This window comes from Sparus aurata, chromosome 23 (genome assembly GCF_900880675.1).
Source record: "Sparus aurata chromosome 23, fSpaAur1.1, whole genome shotgun sequence".
Taxonomy (NCBI): Eukaryota; Metazoa; Chordata; class Actinopteri; order Spariformes; family Sparidae; genus Sparus; species Sparus aurata.
In genome coordinates this window covers 3,246,029-3,260,708 of record NC_044209.1, presented here as the reverse complement: position 1 = coordinate 3,260,708, position 14,680 = coordinate 3,246,029, and the positions used below count along the sequence as shown (strand labels likewise).

Genomic DNA, 14,680 nt, shown 5'->3' with positions numbered 1-14,680 from the left:
TGGCACTTGAGCTCTTTATTCATCCAACCACCTGGGGGCATCATGTCACCAAATGGTATCACATGTTTTGATGTCAGGTGCAGGGATCTCCATGGGGTTTTTAGATGGAGTGAAGACCCCCCTGTGGTTTGAAGTGACCACATCACCTCTGTGCAAATAAATTAGTTGTAAACAGTTAATAAATACTATTAACTGTTTTTCACTGATAACTGTTACACTCTGCACACATGTAAGTCTAAAAAAAATGATTGCAACAAATAATTTACTTTTCTAGTCAGACATGTTTTATTCATACAAACAATTATTTCTAAAACATAAAAATATACAGCAGCACTGACATGTCAAGCTGTAATGATGAAAGCAACTGTGGGAGCTCTTTAGCACCGGAGAATGATAGAGTACCAACATTTATTAACTTATTTAAAAATGTATAAAAGTGACAGATCTATATATTGGGTGTTGAGAACAATCCAGATGTTGGGCTGTGAGAGACTGACATCTATCAAGGAAACAAGCCTTTGAGCTGCTGTTCAGCCCAGAAAACAGCAGAGCAATGTTTGAATGAACAGTGTTTCTTAGAGAAATGCTGCCATCTACTGCGCTTAACTGGTAACAACATGTGGTTATATTTTAGGCATGCCCAGTTTGCCTTCTACTAGATATACGTATATATTACTACATTCCTACTGATATGCAGTCGTTATATCAGTCAGTTAACGGTGACATTTTAAATTTAAGCTATGAATGTAACGTCATACATTCATAACTAAAGTTGGATAAGTGACAGGAATTTTTAAGCCAAACCAAAATGGTTTCCTAAACCTAACCAAGTAGTTTTAGTGCCTAAACCTAACCAATCTGAGCCTGCAACGAACGTTTGATATGCCAGTCACATGTTGGCTGCAACAGTAATGATGTGTTTGGAACTGTGATATACAGTATATGTCATTTTGGGACCAGGGTCACTTACTGCTGCTGACATTATTAGCAGGAGAATGAACATTGTTTTGCCAAATAAAGAGTTTTAATGAATATGACAAAAAGGATAATGACTTCACACAGTTTACCCAAATCTGAGGGAGTGTTTCTATCTGGTAACGTGTTCATCCAAAAGTGATTTCATGACACACAGAAAAATGACTTTCCTTCACATGGAATTCATCACAAAGAGACACAATACATTGACAAGAAATGCACATCCCACATTTACCACAATTATGAATCAACCAATCTGATTGGTGTAAGGTAAAAAAATATATACCTGAATCTTTCTTTTAATTTCAAATCTAGCGTCAAGCCAGGTTACCTGCAACCTCTGTGGTTCTCTTCACATATTTTCACTGTATCATTTTGTTGTCTTCAGTGTGACTTTTTGTGCATCACTGCCACAGCGTCACAGGAGACCAAAAGGTCCAGTCAGAGTGCCTTTCCTCCACACTGGTCGGTATGCTATTTAGAACCACTCAGTAACGGAAAGGTCACTGGTTTGATTCCACGGCATCTGGACAGTAGTGTGAACTAGTTGTTGAAGACCTGGTTGAAGAGGATGGGAGAACCTGTGTTGTCCTATTTACAGAAGGTTGATGAAGAAGCCGACACCACAGCTGAAACTAGAGCTCCAAGATGCAGTTCCTCTCGTGGCCACTGGATGCTTCTACTAATTGATCTGAATAAGAAAAACCTGAAACTACTCTACAGAAATATAAACTAGGCATTTTTTCAAAAGTCCCAAAGTCTAATGATTGTCTCAGTGGTAATGATGAACAAAGTCTACAAGAAGATATTAAGGCTCAGGGACTGTCAAATATTTGGATATTAGGTCTCCATCAGCTACCAAAAAAGGCATACCCTACCCAAACAACAAATCTTAATCTCTCCTGATATATGGATCTGTGATTTAATCTTTATGTGTTTGTGTTTCTACTGTACACATTTTGGTGTATTTTATTTCTATTCATTTTTAATATTTGTGTGTCCTGTCACTTTCCAGCCCTCTGGTTCTCATCCCTTGTGGTGTCACCTCCTGGAAACATCTCAGGGTTCTCTGCCAGAGTGGCTCGCACTTTCTTCTTCTCCTTAAACCTCCCAGAGTGAGACACCTTTACATGGCGCCCCTTACTGGCTGTTGTTTTATCAACGATCCTCTCCAGCCGGGCGTCCAGCTGAGAATCGTGCACTGTGTCCTCAGGGTGGGCGGCAGACCCAGTTGCTGTGCCAGACCCGTGCAGGCCAGTGGTGGCGTTGGAAACAAACTCTGCAGGGATTTCATACAGAACCTTGGGTTGGGATTTCTTTCTCCTCAAGAAAGTCAACTTCCACCAGCCTGGAGACGGCTCTGCCATGATGGAGGATTGGTGGGATGGATGAAGCACTAAGGAAATAGTTTGAGAAAAATTGGAAGATTGTTAAATTGTTGGGCTTAAAAAAGGAATCATCTGCACACCAACACTGCCTAGTAGGTGCAACTCTTTGTGTGTGTGTGTGTGTGTTTGTGTGTGTGTGTGTGTGACTTAGCATCTATCCATTCACCCATGACACTGTTAATTTTTCAGTGTAATTCAATAGTCTCCATATGCTGTGGATGCACATATGCTCAGGTTACCGTGTGTGTGTGTGTGTGTGTGTGTGTGTGTGTCACTGTGTCACATCAGAGTGCATTTGTGTGCATACGAGAGGTCAGAATGATATATGTGAGTGTTAGTGAGCTCATACTTTACAGAGCTGACCTTTTATGAATGTTAATTCATAAAAGGTCAGCTCAATAATTTCCCCCTGGGATTATTAAAGTATTTCTGATTCAGATTCTGATTCTGAGAGACGACGATAAGTATGTTAGTATACTGATGTTAGCGTTTAGCTCAAGGCACCACTTGGTGTAAATGCAGCCTCATACCTGTAGAATCACTAGTGTAGCCTTGGAGTGTTTGTTGTGTTTAACTTTTGTCAGAACCACACAAAAACAATCACACATTATCCGTGTTGGAATATCATACTGTAAACTTTATAGTATACCATATAATGTGTATTTAGGTCCCTAACACATTTACTACTAGGCCACTGACATCATAAGCAAACAACAACAATAAAATTAAGAGTGAGTCAAAATGGTGGAAAATATCCACCAACAGTGAGATATGATCTCCTTCAGAGATCAAGTTGCATTTTGGTTAACTGTTAGGGATTTAAAGGGTAACTGTCCCAGCTGGCATGCAAACTGGTGGTAGGTCAGCTCCTGATTGCCTTGTGGCCCCTGGGCAAGTTTTTCATAGCAGCTGAGCAAACAGAAACTAAACCACATTGTTTTTATTGTTTCTTTTCTTCTCTCTCTTTCACTCTCACCTTCTCTCTTTCACTATTTCATGAAGACGTGATACACTCAGATAACTGATTATTGTTTGGCTCCCTTTGTCCCTATTCATGTAGATTCTATAAAACTTTGAAGTGCCGGCAAGTAGTGTCGGGGAGCAGCCATTTCACTGCCAGCTGTGCAGAGCACATTCTAAATGGCACACTGAAAAGAACATATTTTGAAAAATAACATTTAGAAATCAATGTACCATTCAGTGTTCTGATGGCTGTATGCTCCCATGTCCTTTTTTCATGCTGTGACTGTGAATCTTTCATGAGTTGTCAAATTCAGCATTTTATCATTTAACTTCAGCATGGCCAAAGTAGACAGTCAGACATTACTGGCAGGCTGACATCTCTGTGGGACCGTAAGTTTGAGAGAAATTGATGGTCCTCAGAGGATGAAACCTACTGATATTAGTGACCTTCTGAATTCTGAGGCACCATCTTCTGGTCAAAATTTCATCTTTTTAATGTTAGCATGCTAACATGCTAAACTATGGCCTTCATTGGCTGCGAGGAACCTGAGTGTAATCCTTAACGACAGACTATCCTGCACCCCCAAACATCACTGCTGTGGCCCGATCCTGCAGATTTGCCCCCCACAACATCTGCAGGATCCGGTCTTTCCTCACAAAGGACACAACTCGCTCTAGGCTAGACTCTCAGCCTCTGTGACTAAAACATTGCAGCATATCCAGAATGCTGCAGTAGGCTTTGTTTTCAATCTACCCAAATTCTCCGTGACCTCCACTGGCTTCCTGTTGCCGCATCCGATCCAAGGCCGTCAATGGAACTGCACCTGTCTACCTCCAAACACTGGTCAGACCACACACCCCAGTGTGATCACAAGATGGGGCCGCCATTGCTGAGAGCAAACAAAGTTGCGACTCCTGACCAATGTCAGGACAGCAGAGCATTCACCATCTTCCCCAAAAGACTCAAGACTTACTTGTTCAGACTTCACTTCGACCCCACATAGCAAGACTAAAAAAAAATGTATATGCACTTGTATGTTCTTATCTTTAGCCCTTAAATCATAGCACTGATGCACTTTAGGTATCCTTGATAAATAGCAGCTACATTGCTCAGAGGAGGGCTTAAAAATTGCTCTATGCTCTCTCTTGCTTAATCGATGGTGATATGTTGTGGTTTCTTTCTTGTGACAAATGTATTTACTGTAAGTGGCTTTGGACAAAAACATCTGCTAAATGCTATAAATGTGAATGTAAATGTAGAGCTTCACAGCAAAACAGCATAGCAGCATTATCCTAAAAAGCTGAAGTAGCTGGGGACTTGTTTGTCTGGGTGTAGTCACCTCTTCACCAACCACCATGTTTACTGTGTGTGTGTGTGTGTGTGTGTGTGTGTGTGTGTGAGAAAGACAGAGATCAAACATAGGAGGGAGTGTTCAAAGGTTGTTAGGCTGGCAGGCAGGAGAATACTGGACCAAACGTATTGCACCTTCTGAATTATTATAACATAGGCCAACTGTGTCCACTCATGTTTGGCATGCAGTGTGTTGTGCAACAGCAGTAAACATGAGAATAGACATACATGGTGAGGATCAGAGTTATTAACCCTAACCTGCCCTACAGCAAACCCCCTGCCATCTATGAAAAACAAATGTATTACAATCACAGCCAGCTGCTTGAATATTTGCTTTCATTCAGTGATGACACACTATCCTTTCTCCTGGCACTTGCTGTATGGTACCTCAACCAGAATATAACCTTTAGGATTTGCCACTTGTAAAGCCTGGCATGAAATAATTTGCATATGCAATTTCAACACTGATAAAATCAAATGTTTGCCTTTAGAGAAATGTTAATGCCTCTATCTCATAAGACAAAACCTCCTGGAGGGCACTGCAGTAAGAAAGTGTTGGGTAGTATAGTGCAGAGACTTGTTTTTATCAGTGCTGAGATACACAATCACCGTTGCTATGTGAGTGCAGGCGTAGTCCCAGCAGTAAATGGCACACTTAAATTCCCCTGTAAATAATATTTGGCTGTATAACCTTGGTGACGTAGTGAATACTTCCTGGGTAAGCTGATGATCCACTGTAGCTGGCAAGTTAACAGCTTATACCCAAACCAGTCAGTCTTAACAGCACCCTTAGCTTCTTTCTATACTCTGCACAATACCCAACTGTGTACTGCACGCAATTTCACTCAATAAAACCTTTTTATTCAAGAGACAATAAAGTTCTTGCTATCTGACTGTAGTAAGCTGTTCAATTAGAAACTTAGAAACAATTCCTTCAAAAGTTGTATTTGTACTATCAACTCTTGTCTCATAACTGCCTACAAACCAAGTCTCTGTAGAGTGCTGCAGGGAGGACATATTTTTGTAGGCTATTTTTCAAATTATTTGAATTATTGCATACTATCATCTCTGTGGCAATTACAAGTTTATGATGATTCAGCAAGATAATCTTCACTGATGAACACCACTTTTATGAAGTTTGAAATGTAAATGACAACAACAAACTACATCGCGGTCACACGACTTCAACGTCCGTACCGTACACACTTTACTATGACTTGATCCAGCTATATGTTGCTAGAAAAGTTTGCAGCTAAAAATTAGCTGGCAAAAATGGACTAGTGAGTAGCTGAGTCTCTGTGTACTCTAATGTCCCAGACAACCTCTGTAGTCTCATTTATACTCTTGTTGGCAGCAAACTAAATCTGAAAAAATCTTTCAGACGAGCAAAGTATTTAACCACAAGCCTTCTTTCATGTCTCTAACCAAAAACATATTCTAAAAAACCCACTGACCTGGAGGCGGGAACTGGGGGTGCACTACTATTAACTTATTTCCGTATTTTAGGGCTTATTCCTGCAGCACTATTGTGAAGCAGTTTAAACAAATGTGGATGATGGAACACAGCTAAAAGCTATAACAGCAATACTGGCTAACCGATATATCAGTCAGGATCTACAACACAATTTGTCATCATATTTAAGGTCATGACTATTAATAGAAGAAGAAGAAGAAGAAGAAGAATCTTTATTAAAGATAAATATACAGAAAATACCAATGAATTTTTCAGACAGAATGATGATACTGGGCTGAAACATAAGCAGCAAATGGAATGGAATGTTACCAGGATTTTGCCCAGTATGGAAATGACTGAAGTACTGATTAAGCATCAACCCAGGACTCCTGTTGCAAGTTGCCCAAAAGCCAGTTTTGCTGTGTTGTAATTGGCTAGTTTGTGTAACAAGGCAATCAAAATATCAAATGTTCAGGAAACAATTTCATATTAATTCATGAAAATCCCACCAAATAAAACATAATTAGTTTATAATAATTGTAATTAGTAACTTTTATATTCTGTGTTTCATCCTTTCCTGTTTAATCATCCATGCCCTCAGGGAGGCCAGATACATTGAGGAAGCAGATCAAAAAGAACTCAGACCATTATGGGCCACATGATCAATAACATAGGATCAAAAAGCTGGTCACAGAAGAAACTCATCAATCAGGGCACCAGAATGTTCACCTGTTTTATTCTCTAGAGCAGTGGTCCCCAACCACCGGGCCGCGGACTGGTACCGGTCCGTGGGTCGTTTGGTACCGGGCCGCAGAGAAAGAATAAATACGTTATTTTATTTCCGTTATATTGACTATCATACTCGGAAAGTTCTTTTATTTTGAAAAACGGATTCTCTTTTAACAACATCCGTCTCTTCCTCTTGGCGCGCCTGACACGTACCTGTTTCAGTCACGGACCGGTATACCCTAAAAAATCAAGCTAGCTGAGATTAGTGGAAAACAAATGAGAGCTACTTTGCAAAGAAAAAAGGAAATGGCCCAAAGATGAGATGGAAGAGGGAGATGGACAACTGTATTGAAGTTGGCTGTTAAAGTGGCTGAACTGCAGCTGCGGGGACGGTGAGTGGACAACTGCTATAATTTTATTATCGCGGAATCACACGGGCAACCCCCCCCCTCGGTCCGCCAAAATGTGTCGTACATGAAACCGGTCCGTGGTGCAAAAAGGGTTGGGGACCACTGCTCTAGAGTACATGTCTGGCTGCCATTTGCCGTCCCAAACGCCATTATTATCATTTCAAATCAAGGAATGTAGTAAACAATGTAAGTATAATAAACAACTTTTTACCTCTTCATGCCTCAAATTTATTGAGAAACTACTAATATCTAAAAATATCAGCTTTGTGAGTGCGTGTGTAAAATGACAATGCTCAAGTACAAGTGTTGACATGTAAATATTGTATTTAAGAACAGTAACAATATAGTAAATGACCTTTACAATGCTTACTTACTTTACAAACTAACCTGTTTGAAACAGATGTTGTCTCTGTCCAGCTCTGGTTGACTTCAGTGGGTTTCAGGATCAGTTTCCAGACACCTTGTCAAACTCCTCAATTCGGTCGTCTAGCAAAAAATGTGCATTCAACTTTCTTGTCGTCCCGTTGACCTCTGTTATACCTCTGTTAGAGACGGGAAATGTGTTTATATGCTGAAGGAGAACATGGAGAGGTCTCTGCTTACCTGGGGCCGATTGTTGTCAGAGCAAAGTGAGAGATTCAAATTCAGAGACTGAAAGTCTCACCTGACAGTTTTTATTCCCTATTTCCTCACAGAGGAGAGTCAATAATCCATTGTCTTAATCCAAAACAAGACTGAATCCAGACGTGGAGTGAAGTCACATCTGGCACTTTTACAGGTGCCAAAATATGCTTAGTTGTTGGTAGTCCAGGACACGGTTACTGTCCCTATGGTTTGTCGTTCATTGTGGTACATCCTCACAACTCCACATTTCCTCCTTTTGTCCTCTCCACATCCACTCCTCAGTCTGTCTTCCACTAGGTGCTGAGTTACAGGTGCTGTGTTTGACCCCTCCCACTGACACACACACACACACACACACACACACAGACACACACACACACACACACACAGACACACACACACACACACACACACACACACACACACACACACACACACACACACATACATTCAAGCCTTACTGTACTTGTGAGGGCTTTGGCTAAATTCATAATATTGACTAGAATTAATGTCCTACCCTTAAACTCACGTCTGTCTCTACTCTGTGCCTGGCTGTTCACTGTGTCGCTGCAGGTTGTGATTGTAATTTTGACAAATTATGAAGCTTTTAATATTAATAGTCATTGCTAACAGGCTAAAGTGAGTGCTAACATGCACTGTATAAACTTGATAATCAGTAAATGAAGCATTTTGATGATTTCAGAAGTCATGTCAACACATTAACTGGGTTATCTTACTTATTATTAGAGTCAATGACATCAGAGCAAGCATAACAGAGCAGATTATTTTATCAGAGTACTCTTGACATGTTTGCGCCTTTAGTTTGATTTCTTTCTGCGCTTTGTTCTTAAGCCACAGACGTCACACTGTGCACCGTATGCAAAGGCTCAATTTGCTGAAGGAAGTTTTGTTTTCATGCTGACTCAGCTAAAGTTACTTGTTACTATTGAACTGTTGGTGAGTGTTCCCTGTAAGTAGCTGGCATCTGGTTGTGAATACGTTCAGAGTGGTTTGTAGAGGTGTCATTTGCCAGGGTGGCATTGTCAGCAGACATTCAGACTGAAAACAGTCCTGTGCTAAAGCAATGCAGGGGCTGTGTTGGTGGAGGTAAATTGCTTCAGATACTGGCTAGATAATCTGGTCCAGGAAGTGCAGTTGGAGCAACAGATGAATGCATTCAAAGGCTTGTCCAACGCCTAAACACTGCACAATAGTTTCATTGCTTACAGACATTCACAACCTTAACAACAGAAATCGTGCACCTTATTGATTCCTTGAAAGCAGCACATGTACTATTCAGAAGTTATTTCTCTTTATCTATTTGTTAAAGCAGTTTTGCTACATCATCTGCTTAGATCCTAAACTGCGTTTTGTTGGACTGGTACTAAGTGTTTGCAATGATGATAAAGTTGAGTTGTAAAGCAGCATCCATGTACAAAGTCATCCACCAGGAATGTCTGCTTGCACCAATGCGATTGTTGACCCTGGGGTGTGTGCCTGAGCATCTGTATAGACACCCACTGCTCTGTAGTCCGGTGGTATGGCACCAAAACAAAGTTTCGGCATCATTATATTACAGTTATTAATCTGACATAGATACAAATAGATTTGTACCTTATTACCTGTGTAACTATGTTAACAAAGGAAAACTAGTATTCAGTAATGATATCTGTTTCTTTCTCTCACTGGATTTTTCAAAACAAATGCACACACTAACCGGTTCAAGATGTTCAGTGCTGGGGGGGATAGCGCTCATACATCTATCGTCCACAGGGGCCTCCAGAAGCAACAAAACTGAATGTTTCTTGTCGCAGTTTTAACTGATAAGGACCTAAAGCTCTGTGAATGATGACTGTTCCCTTTCATTGTTACATTGTTACAGAGCCAGAGAACTTCATTACAAGGGGGTTAGGGTGGATGGATTTACAAAGTGTGTGGTTTCGACACAGGAGACCATACCTAATATTGGTTACTTTTAAATACGATCGGGATACTATCTAAACTTAACAAGAGGAAGAGGACAACTAAAAAAGGGATTCTTGGTGCCTGTACCTAACACAACCTTAATAACAGGGGTGGCAGTCATAAATACATAGAGCTCATACACATCATATCTGTAATCCTGTTTTGTGTCAGTTTTTGAAGGCTGTGACAAACCACTTCTCCTGCACAAGGATTCTGTGCATTTTTAAATACGGCTTGCCTAGAAAACACAAATTTGTCATGATGGCTTTGAGCTCTTCAATGCGACCTGAACCTGTTGGGTCATAACACTAGTTTAGTTTGGGTTGTGACTAAAGTCTTGGTTGAATTTCAGTTTGATTATCAACTGGTTTTTTGCAAAATTGGGGCTGTGTGTCATAAAGTTATGATGTTGTGATTAAAGAGTTTTATGAGCAGTTTGGGACTGACTATTGGTTAACATGTAGTGTTTATTGGCTGCCATGTAATAACTATTTCATACAGTTTTCTGTCCTCAAATGCAGAAACATCCGTAAATGAGAACATAACAGGTGTCTAACCTTTTCTGTGATCACACATTTTAAACATGCTATGGCCCACCATACAGCCCAGCATCAGATATTGCTGTGACCATGAACTAGTGATTTGGCCAACAGCTGGTTCTCTGTGTTGCAGTTTTGTCATTGGAAAAGAGGGAGAACTAGCGACTGTCAAGGTGTTTCACAGTGGACACAGGTTTCTATAAGAATGACCTGGAAACAATGAAGTGGACACAAATTGCTTTGACATGAATGCAGCTTTTTTAGAATTTACATTGCTTGATTTAAATGTAGTCCTAGGTCAGTTTTACATCTATCAATACCTGTATGCTTAATTTTAATATTAACCTCAAACACAAATGCTAAGATTTAACCGTCAATGCTATTAACATTCCATTGGGATTTTAAAACCACATCACCTTCAGGTACTCACATGTCCAACAAAACCATTAAACATGAATCAAAACCTGTTTATACTTGTTACAGCTCGTATACATTTGACTTTACAAAGGGAGTCTGATCACAAGAACATGCACGGTGACCAATTACAAAAAAGAAATCTACAGCCCACTATTTACACGTGTGTATCTCCTCTCTATCATGTCTTTCTCGCACTGTGTGGTATTATATTCTGTGAAGCACTTTGTAACTTTGGTTTTGAAAGGTGCTATAGAAATAGTTTATTATTATCATTATTATTATTACTGTGGAGTATCAGAACCAGCATAGTGTAAAATTGGACAACACATTTTTTGGTTTCACATTGATCATCCTTCGCTGGGATTTTCCAGCTGTAAATGAATGACTGTGCTGCTGAATAAACTGCCCTCTGTACTGTATGTATTCATATCCGCTGTGACTGCTGCGAAAAGTAGGACACGAGTTAATGAGTAACCAAGTTATAGTCATTAAAAACCACACACACACACACACACACACGCACACACACACACACACACATCTGTGGCTTTGTGTCTTTTGAGCTGCTAATGTGTTGAATTTTATGTACTGTTTTTATCAGTATAACTCAAAGTTGAGTCTCTTGTGTCAAAGACCTCTGACATTTGCCTTTATGACTTACATCTGAGACACATCTGCTTTAAAAACAGAAGGGTTCCAAACCTTGGGGACCACAACTTTACTGTGCACTCTAGCATTAGTGGGAGGTAACAGACGCGAAGGAGAAACTGATTCAAGAATTCATTTGACATCATTAACCTGCAGTCTCTTGTTGCTGCAGGTCATGTGATTACCAGCCAGGGCTCCAAAGGCTCACTCCCTACAAGTCACCACACAATGTAAACAAATGTGTGATAGCTACTACAAAGATTGAAAATTAGATTTTATATATACTGAAGACTGAATGAATCCCAGGAACAAGCAACATCAGCTGGCTGTGACCACCAGTGGATGTGGTTTCAAACAGCATCCACTTGGATGGGGTCAAAGGTCATCAATTGTTCATGTTGGGATAGACAGTAAGCAGATTGTATGACAGGAATAATTACTTTGATGATGACTAAACTGAATATAACTAAACTCACTACACTAAAAATTGACTAAAGATCAATTTATTTAAATGAAAGGTATGATACTAAATCACGGCAGTATCTCTTTAAACTCAATAATGTGCCAATGGCTGCAGGTGAAGCTGATAAACATGCTGATAGAAAAAGTGTCAGTTTCTGTTGGCAGAGCGTCATGCAAATCAGGAACAATAGCACTGCTGTGATCCTAATCCATACGTCCTCATCTCTTTATCACTGTGGTGTGGCCATGAAACTCTTTTTCATGAGAGAGAACAGGCTGCTCTTTGCTCTTTTGTCTTTGATTTCCTGTATTAAAATAAGGCTGTTAAAGGTTTCACAGATGTGCACAAGATATCCCCACAAGGGAACACGCAATCACAGATCATGTATCACATATACTGACAACTGAGCATTCGATTAATAAAAGCAGTGTATTTAAGAAATCTGGAATAAATAGACCTACTGTCGTTTAATGACTCAGTTTAGCAGCAAAAGTGTTTCTAACCTCAAGTGCATCACCTGAGGGAAACACTGTATCACTCACAGTGTGGTGACCCCCATGTCTGCTGCAACTACACCACGCCATTCAAATCTCTATTCATAACAAGCCAACTTCCTCTGATAATACTGACACATGGAGACAGAAAGACACAGCTTGAATGGACTAAGGATGTGTAGAAAGGAATGGAAAAGAGGGAAAGAAAGAAAGAAAGAAAGAAAGAAAGAAAGAGCTTGTATCATGAGTTTTGGTCAAGCATCACCATCTTGTGGTGAATTAAGGGAAAGGCATCCCTGCCACCACAGCATAACTGATCAAAAAATTGCACACACAAATCATAACAAATATTAGGGACAGTGTGGAGAGGACACAACAGTTGACATCAGCCATCTTTACTAGCCTCACGAGTGAACCCACTCAAGGCCATTTTAAGTGTGGAACCTGCAAAAATTCTGACTGATGTTGAATCAATGTATTATATTTATATATATATATATATATATATATATATATATATATATATATATATATATATATATATATATATATATATATATGTAATAAAATAACAACTGTTAACAACTATTTGACAACTGTTAGAATTCATATTATGGCAAGAACCAGTCATCTAACTAAAGAGAAATGACAGTCCATCATTACTTTAATAACTGAAGGTCAGTCAGTCCGGACAACTGCAAAGACTATGAATGTGTCCCCAAGTGCAGTCGCAAAAACCATCAAACGCTATGACGAAACTGGCTCACATGAGGACTGCCCCAGGAAAGGAAGACCAAGAGTGACCGCTGCTGCTGAGGATAAGTTCATCCAAGTGACCAGCCTCAGAGATCGCAGGTTAACAGCAACTTAGATTAGAGCCTAGATGAATGCCACACAGAGTTCTAGTAACAGACACAACTCTACATCAACTGTTCAGAGAAGACAAATAAGGCATTTATGGTCAAATAGCTACTTAAAAAAAACTACTAAGGAAAAGCAACAAGCAGAAGAGATTTGTTTGGGCCAAGAAACACAAGGAATGGACATTAGACCAGTGGAAATCTGTGCTTGATGAGTCCAAATTTGACATCTTTGGTTTCATCTGCAGTGTCTTTTGCGACATAGAAAAGGTGAATGGATGGTCTCTACATGCATGTTTCCCACCGTGAAGCATGGAGGAGGAGGTGTGATGGTGTGGGGCTGCTTTGCTGGTGACACTGTTGGGGATTTATTTAAAATTAAAGGCACACTGAAACAGCATGTCTACCACAGCATCCTGTAGCGACATGCCATCCAATCCAGTTTGCGTTTAGTTGGACCATCATTTATTTTTCAACAGGACAATGACCCCAAACACACCTCCAGGCTGTGTAAGGGCTATTAGACCAAGAAGGAGAGTGATAGAGTGCTGCGCCAGATGACCTGGCCTCCACAGTCACCTGAACTAAACCCAATCAAGATGGTTTGGGATGACATGGACCGCAAAGTAAAGATAAAAGGGCCAACAAGTGCTCAGCATCTCTGGGAACTCCTTCAGGACTGTTGGATAACCATTTCAGGTGACTACCGCATGAAGCTCATCGAGAGAATGCCAAGACTGTGCAAAGCAGTAAGCAGTTGAAGAATCTAAAACATAAAATGTGTTTTGAGTTATTTCACAAGTTTTTGTTTACTACATAATTCCATATGTGTTCATTCATAGTTTTGATGACTTCAGTGAGAATCTACAATGTAAATAGTCATGAAAATAAAGAAAAACCATTCAATGAGAAGGTGTGTATATATATATATATATATATATATATATATGTATATATGTATATACATATATATATATATATATATATATATATATATATGTATATATACACACATATATATTTATACCTACACTACTAGTCAAAAGTTTGGACACACCTTCTCATTTAATGTTTTTTCTTTATTTTCATGACTATTTACATTGTAGATTCAAAACTATGAATGAAGTCGGTGTATGAGGTGGCAACAATTCAATGTAACCTAATCAGACTAGCTCATTTATTCACATTTATTGCTTCTGTAATAAAATAAAATTAGATTGAAAATGTACATGTGATTAAAACTCACACTCAATATTTTAGGCAAATTATTATTTTTTGAGTGTAAAACTGGAAGATGCCCACCAAATGCCAGTAGAGATCATGACTGCCATTTATTAAAGTAAAAAAATGTGAATGTAAAAATTGCTGAACTCATCATCAACACTAATATGTGTTGTGAAT

The 14,680-nt window shown here is 39.5% G+C and overlaps 1 protein-coding gene across 3 annotated transcripts; it reads right to left on the bottom strand.

Moving 5' to 3' along the window:
• Nucleotides 1–261: 261 nt before the first annotated feature.
• Nucleotides 262–8,154, bottom strand: prr15la (proline rich 15 like a). Of its 3 annotated transcripts, none has more exons than XM_030406636.1 (3): nt 7,873–8,154; nt 7,644–7,755; nt 262–2,371 (listed from the first exon to the last, which is right to left on the bottom strand). In XM_030406636.1, coding segments are annotated over exons 2-3 (393 nt in total). In that variant the 5' UTR covers nt 7,645–7,755; nt 7,873–8,154; the 3' UTR covers nt 262–1,979. The 3 variants fall into 3 exon arrangements, with proteins under 3 accessions (XP_030262496.1, XP_030262497.1, XP_030262498.1); XM_030406637.1 differs by having other exon boundaries at nt 7,644–7,811; nt 7,934–8,145; XM_030406638.1 differs by having other exon boundaries at nt 7,657–8,153.
• Between the last annotated feature and the right edge of the window lie 6,526 nt (nt 8,155–14,680).